Source organism: Sander lucioperca, chromosome 3 (genome assembly GCF_008315115.2).
Source record: "Sander lucioperca isolate FBNREF2018 chromosome 3, SLUC_FBN_1.2, whole genome shotgun sequence".
Taxonomy (NCBI): Eukaryota; Metazoa; Chordata; class Actinopteri; order Perciformes; family Percidae; genus Sander; species Sander lucioperca.
In genome coordinates, this window is record NC_050175.1 from 25371986 (window position 1) to 25379179 (window position 7194).

The 7194-nt window shown below is 39.9% G+C and overlaps 2 protein-coding genes across 8 annotated transcripts in view; one reads left to right on the top strand and one right to left on the bottom strand.

The window, feature by feature from the left end:
• The window catches only part of mical2a (microtubule associated monooxygenase, calponin and LIM domain containing 2a), an 858504-nt gene that overhangs the window by 691465 nt on the left and 159845 nt on the right, over window positions 1–7194 (bottom strand). The window lies entirely within an intron of this gene.
• Window positions 337–7194, top strand: part of btbd10b (BTB (POZ) domain containing 10b) — an 11071-nt gene continuing 4213 nt past the window's right edge. The window contains exons 1-6 of one of the 7 annotated variants that reach the window (XM_035999841.1): window positions 337–540; window positions 1039–1186; window positions 2915–3111; window positions 4090–4405; window positions 4601–4703; window positions 6869–6989. In XM_035999841.1, the coding sequence (XP_035855734.1) occupies window positions 1086–1186; window positions 2915–3111; window positions 4090–4405; window positions 4601–4703; window positions 6869–6989 (838 nt within the window). In that variant the 5' untranslated portion in view covers window positions 337–540; window positions 1039–1085. Of the gene's footprint in view, window positions 620–1038; window positions 1187–2914; window positions 3112–4089; window positions 4406–4600; window positions 4704–6868; window positions 6990–7194 lie in introns of all 7 variants that reach the window. The other 6 variants (XM_035999840.1, XM_031324267.2, XM_031324271.2 and 3 more) reach the window with 6 other exon arrangements.

Here is a 7194-nt window from a genome sequence, read left to right on the forward strand (position 1 = left end):
CAACCATATCTGTACACAAATGTAATTTAATTAATTAATAATAATAATAATAATAATAATAATAATAATAATAATGATAATGATAATAATAATAATAATAATAATAATAATTAATTATTTAATTTGTCTAATTTATCATTTTCCTTTGTTAATTTTCCTTTTTCTCCATGGCTGTTTATATCCTATGTTGTATGTTTATTTCCTCATGTGTTTAGGCCTATCTTTTTATGCTTTTGTATGTACCATAGGTAGCTTATGTGCTTAGGCACATTTTCAAGTGGACATTAAAAAAAAAAAACATATCGCCCACACGCAACATCTCGCGAGAACTCAACAATCGATTCCTTTTTAGGAAATAGTAAAAATATCAGCTGTTGAAAACAAATCGAACACATTCAAAGCAGTTTCATTTTCAAATCCAATTCACTTTCCAGACAAAGCTACAGTAATGTAATTAGCAAGTTTATCGACAGCTAACCTAGCTAGCTTTGAGTGCGTCAGTACGTCAAGCCAACGATCGTCACGTCGGACGTCAGCCTGGTGAGTGTTTTGAAGGGAGATGGCTGGTTAGCTGGTAAAAGATTGGGATTACACTACAACGGAAAACGTAACCAACTAGGTAGCTATTCTTTATATTTTTGCCATGTCTGCCTAGAATATAACAGCCTTTATGCCAGTACTGTTGGGACAAGTCCACTAGCCACACAGCTGTCCCAGAATATTATGTTTATAGTGTTGTAACGTACCGCTAGCAACGCCAGCTAATGTTCGCTAGCTAGCTAGGTATGCTAACGCAACAAACTAGCTAGCTAGCTAGCTAGCTAATCTAGGCTGACTCAGCCTGACAGCAACATTGACCAGATTTGGTTCTGAGATGGGTAAAACTCACCATTTAACGACAACCGCGTCGCCCAGCTTCGTTTACAATCAAATCGACAGCACTGACAAACTATTTTGTTAGCTGACAGCTGCTAGCCCGTGGTTTGTAAGGAGCTGATTAGTGGATCGAACTGACTTGTTGATTTCGCCATCAACTAGATTATGAACGTTGAAAGATCCAGACCATACTCCCCCCTGTTCGGGTAATGGAAGCACGTCTGCAGTCATATGACAGTAACTCCAGTGACACCGAAAACTGGGAACGAAACGCAACAAGCCGACCTCGCAAACTCTGCAAGCATTCGAGGTGAGCCATTTGAAAATTCCCAGACCACCGGGGAAGAGTTCATGGCAGCATATTTGTGTCACTCACTGTTAAGAGACAGGACTGATGCTGGATTAAATTAGTCACACATTTGTATCTTGAAATGTGAATTAATAATCTGGGATATCGTGGCATTAAAGTAAAACTGATTAGGTATTGCTCAGAGATATTTCATATATATCAGAGTATAAGCATACAGTATCTGTGTATCATATTATTTATCTGTATGTTGTACATGACTCCTATAATATATCCTATGTCTTCTGGTGCTTTTACATTCTTTTTGCACTTGACTCTGTGTGTACTTCCTTCTGTAACTGTAATTACACGGTTTGATTACACACTACTTGTGTGATCTAAAGCTCAGGCATCTCTGATACAGTATTTGTTTTGTGTTAGATAAGACATCAAAGGTGATAGCAACACAACTTAGCTGCATTCTAAGTCTGTGTGTCACATTCTTATCACAAGCTTACAGAATGTGGTAGGTCTGGTTGTTGCATGCGTTTTAAGGCCCTTGTGTAAGCTTGTAGAATGGTAATGTTTTACACTCCCTTAACTGCTGAAAATAGTTGTGTGTAAACCAGATCATGAAGATAAACTGTGTGAAAACCCTGTTAAAGTTTAAAGGAGAATTCCGGTCGATTTCAACACGTAGCTCTGTTGTTTGTAAATTTGGAGTGCTGTCAGTAGCGAGAAAAACGAAAACAATCGGTGCTGCCTACACCGTGTTATCCTCCTGCTACAGTTTCCACCCAGGAGGCTGAAACAGGGCAAGTTTTAAACATGCTTTTAGCCTCTTAACATGTTCGAAATGTCATTAGTGCCTACCCATGTGAAGTGATTCCTTCCGAGTGAACACAGTGAATCTGACTGCCGTAGATGTGAAAGAAATGCATAAAAGTTGTGCTAATTCAGCTCTGTTTAGTTCCGGTGTTGAGACAGCAAGACGAGTGCTTCGGGACCGTCTATAAACTACAACACCGAAAAAAGATACAAAAATATTTTCAAAACTAGGCATATGCTTATTTTTTTAAAGTAAGTGCTGTAGTACAACTAGCAGGAGATAAAGTTATAATTTAGGTAAGTTTGGAGACACTACCTTATTTAATCATTAAATTAATAAATATTTGTGTTGTATCTCTTTTCAGTGTTGTAGTTTGTAGACGGTCCCTAAGTATTGCCCTCTCAACACCGGAACTAAACAGAGCTGAATTAGCACAACGTTTATGCATTTCTTTCACATCTACGGCAGTCAGATTCACTGTGTTCATTCGGAAGGAATCACGTCACATGGGTAGGCACTAATGACATTTCGAACATGTTAAGAGGCTAAAAGCACGTTTAAAACTTGACTGTTTCAGCCTCCTGGGTGCAAACTGTAGCAGGAGGATAACACGGTGTAGGCAGCGCCGATTGTTTTCGTTTTTCTCACTACTGACAGCACTCCAAATTTACAAACAACAGAGCTACGTGTTGAAATCGACCGGAATTCTCCTTTAAGGGAAACCTATCCCATGTTCTGGCAGATGTGTTGTTGTTTATCATACTTTGTCAACAAGTGCACGGAAGTCGTGTGCACAACATCTGTAAAGCTCTTGAGTCTATCTACCAGAAATGGGTGTGCCTGTCTGTCATAATATGAAATAAAAACATCTTCTGGGCGAAAAAGAAGGAGAGGAATGTTAAGTATGCTTTTGTTTTGAAAAGCAGCAGTCAGGCCCGAGCATCTCAAGAGGAGGCAGAACAGAGGAAGATGAGCATGCATGGTGCCAGTGGAGGCTGTGACCGCTCACGTGACCGCCGCCGCTCCAGCGATCGCTCCAGGGACTCCTCACACGAGAGAGAAGGCCAGCTCACCCCCTGCATTCGCAACGTCACCTCACCCACCCGCCAACACAACAGTGGTGAGTGTGCATGGAAAGAATAGATGGCTTATATGGATATCATGTTAGAGGTCCACAGCTCTTGGCAGCTACTGTTGAGAACAGCTGACTGCATTTATTAACCTGCAGCTCAGACATGATTTATATCTCTAATGTTTCTGGCTGTGAATGGATCAAGTTAGCAGTATTACACCTGTTTTTGTTTTAGACCAAGACTGCTTATAGTCTGATTGCTTGTATACAAGTAGGGCTGCACAGTTAATCGCTTTGTGGTGCTGCAGAGATGTCCCGAACAGATCGTATCTTACAGACTAAAAAAAAATCTTTGTTTGGTACAGATCCTCGCAAAAATCACACTATAATCTTTTTTTTTTAAATGTCAATGAAAATGAGAATAATGATATAAAAATGATCATTCCCTCCAATATCGTGAATCATATCGCAGTTGCAATATCAGTCAAAATAATCACAATTAGAATTTTTCCTCATATCGTGCAGCTCTAGATACAAGACATATGTTCTGAGTTGGGTCCATTTTAGTCTGGTTGTTTTAGATCAGATATTACTAGCAGTGGACCACTACTGAAATCCATGCCAAAGGCTCGATGGTGTTTTAAGCCCCCACTGTCGACGTCAAGGCAGCGCTGCGACTGTCGACTTCAAGGCACCTAACCCTTGCCTAACCCTAGTGCTTTCCATGCAGCACTGCCTGGAAGACAATGTTGGGGGCTTAAAGTGCCAAACACCATGCCAAAGATGGTCACAAACCTGATTTCTCACGAATGCATAAATAAGAATTGAACAAATACTAAAACATCCCAATCAAGTTGCAAAAGGAGAACGTTGGGGGCAAAAAACACCAAAGACCGAAAATGTATGTCAATAATTATGTTGTTAAATGTTTCTGATGGGATCTTTGCTTGGTTTGTGTCTTTAATTAAAAGGGAAAATAGTCCTTTGTTCTGTAATGTACTCATTGTTCTGCCTGTCTGTGTGTAGACCGTGAACGAGATGGTGGCCCATCATCGAGGCCCAGTAGCCCACGGCCTCAGAGAGTCTCTCCCAGCGGCTCCAGCAGCAGCGGGGTGGTGAGCAGTCGCAACAGCAGTCTGTCAAGTATTGAAGGCACCTTCAAGAGCTTGGGAGTTGGAGACATGGTTTTTGTCTATGAGAATCCCAAGGAGGGAGCAGCAGGTGCCACTGTGGGAAATCGAAACATTCGGACCTCAGAAAGAGTCACTCTAATCGTTGACAACACACGCTTTGTAGTAGATCCTTCCATCTTCACTGCACAACCCAATACCATGTTGGGCAGGTAGAGTATACTTTGACCGTCATTATTATCTGTCATTATTTGTTATTGCCACAATAACTGAAAGTATTTTACTAATCAGCAGCAATGTATGTACTCAATGTATATGCATATAAATGTAGGCATAAAAATGCTATGGAAATTTTGGATTTCCATTGTCTGTAGTTCAGAAAATAAACCACAGTGTCTTGATTTTAGAATGTTTGGATCTGGAAGAGAACATAATTTCACACGACCCAACGAGAAGGGAGAGTACGAGGTGGCTGAGGGCATTAGCTCAACCGTTTTCCGAGCAATTCTGGTCAGTCTCTCTCTTTTCTTTTTTTCAATGATGTATCAATGATGGTAGACTAAAAATTAGAAACACCTCACACTATAACACAATACAGTTCAACAGTATCACAAACTACAGCCTTCAAAAAAACAATAAAACTAAAGCTACACCCCTCTAAGATAGTGTCAACAAAAACTGAACATTATACTGTAACACTCATGAAGGTGGGATTTATAGCAGGGCTGTTGTACGTTGCCTGCATGACATTAAGCTAGGTGCATCTAAGAAACTTGCGACTGATTGTATATGTTCAAACTATTATCAGACTAATTGCAGGAAAGTTATATTTACTTTGTGATACAGTGAGGCTACATTTGCTGAGTTTTGAGCTAAAAACGATCTCCGTGCACACAGGTGTTTTTAGCTCCAGTAGAAGAACTAACCTTGGTTAAACTAACAAGCCCAAACCGCATATCTCATGAACATTCTCGTATACTGACGGGCATGCACGTGCCAGGGTAAACAGGAGGCAGCATGTATACTCCCGTTGCTGGTAGTTGTCATGGTAACGTTAGTAGCTTAGTCTCAGACAACAAGATGTCATGACTGATAAGACCCAATTAGGTGGCGAAACATTGGCGTCAGTGTTTCCGTTTGCGGCCGTTGAGACTGCAACGCAACCCCGGAGATTCCAAACCAAAACTTTTAAAATTTCTCCGGTTTAGGGGCTCCGAAACGCCAGAGCAGTGTGAATGTGAGGTGTAAACGTAGCAATAGCTATTCGTTTTTAAACCAAAACGTAGCAGTGTAAATGTAGCCTGAGTGAGTGACACACTTATTACTGGAAAAGATGCTTCTGGTGACTTCTTAGGAAAGATGAGGTAGATGATGATTAGATAGGTAGGACTTTGTTGTCAGATTCCTCTGAAATTTGTCTTGCATCACAGACCAACTCTATTTGACATTCATAAAGGGAAAAAAATACATTAAACTATAGTACAATATGACAAATAGACAGCTGCACGCATTTGATTTAATTGCTTGACAGTTAGTATCACGCATACATACAACATATTAACAGTCTTAAAGCAATTAACACGTACATCTCATTTCCTGGCTAACTGCATGTTGCCCTCGGCCTAGTCAGAACCCATCTTGATACGGTTTGACCGATTGAGTATAAATGAGTTCAGTAACCTGTAAAGTCTAACTTGTGGAGCTCTAAAATTTTCTATCAGATGGCAAAATGCTTTGGCAAAGTAAGATGCTGTTACAGAAGTTTCGAAACCAGATAATTTATATCATAATATGTCTTTTATATTTATATATATATATATATAATATAGTTTGCAATAGATTATCAGTGTGTTTTCTTGCAAGATTTTGTTGTGGCTCGCAGAAAAAAATACACCAGGCACTGAAACAATCGCTCCAGAATGTGAGCTGTGGTGCAGTATATGCTGTATGAAAGGCACAGTTGCTTAACAGCTTAACAGCATTTCCCGGCCGTTCGCGGTGCTTCAGCCGCTGGTGAAAGAGAAACTCAAAATAACAAAAAGTAGTAGGCTTACACGATACAACGATGGAACTTAAGTTTCACTTTCGGTTTCCGGTGGAGATATTAACATCTGTGCACTGCAGAGAGCAGAGAGTGAAGTAAAACAGTGAAGTTGTGAGGTGGTAGTAAATGTAGTGTCCACGAATAAATGCTGCAGTTCATCAATACCAACATTTAAAGCTGAGGTTCATAATTGTCATGGGGTGAAGCCTAGGTCTTGTCTGTTTAACAAAGTAACATTAATTAGAGAATAACACTTGGATGAGTACTCCAGAACAATAACTTGTTTAAAATAGCATGATTCCATGTGCTCAATTATTTGTCTGAAATGTAATCTTTACCATGTCATGTGATATGCTACTTCAGTTTACCACAAACAAATATTACTGGGACCACTACAGATGAACACTTAATATCTACTGTATATTCACATCATAGACACCACTGCTGACTATCCCTGTAACAATGTGGCCACGCCATATTCTAGGTTTTGGGTTACCTGGTCTTGTTTTTTGAAAGCTTGTGTTTAGATTTGGGCACTTGATTATTTTGTGTGTATTTTATATTATGAGTTAATGGATTAACACAGTGTTTAAAATGACTGCCTTCTATGTGATTTTTGTCTAATTGACAGGATTACTACAAATCTGGGATAATCCGCTGTCCTGATGGAATTTCCATCCCTGAGTTGCGGGAGGCGTGTGACTATCTATGCATCTCCTTTGACTACAGCACCATCAAATGCAGAGACCTTAGTGAGTATTTTCTCTGGGGGACTGAAGCTGTTCGTGTTAACCATTAACGGTGGCAGTTTGAGTCAGCTTCAAGAGACACTGCATGGCTGCCCTTTTTAGTTGTCTCATTCACCGTCTACAGTCTTACAAAAAAAGTGCAAAATGACAAATGTATTCTATCATCTATTCTATCTATCACGTAGCAAGGTTTTTATTAATGGTCTCT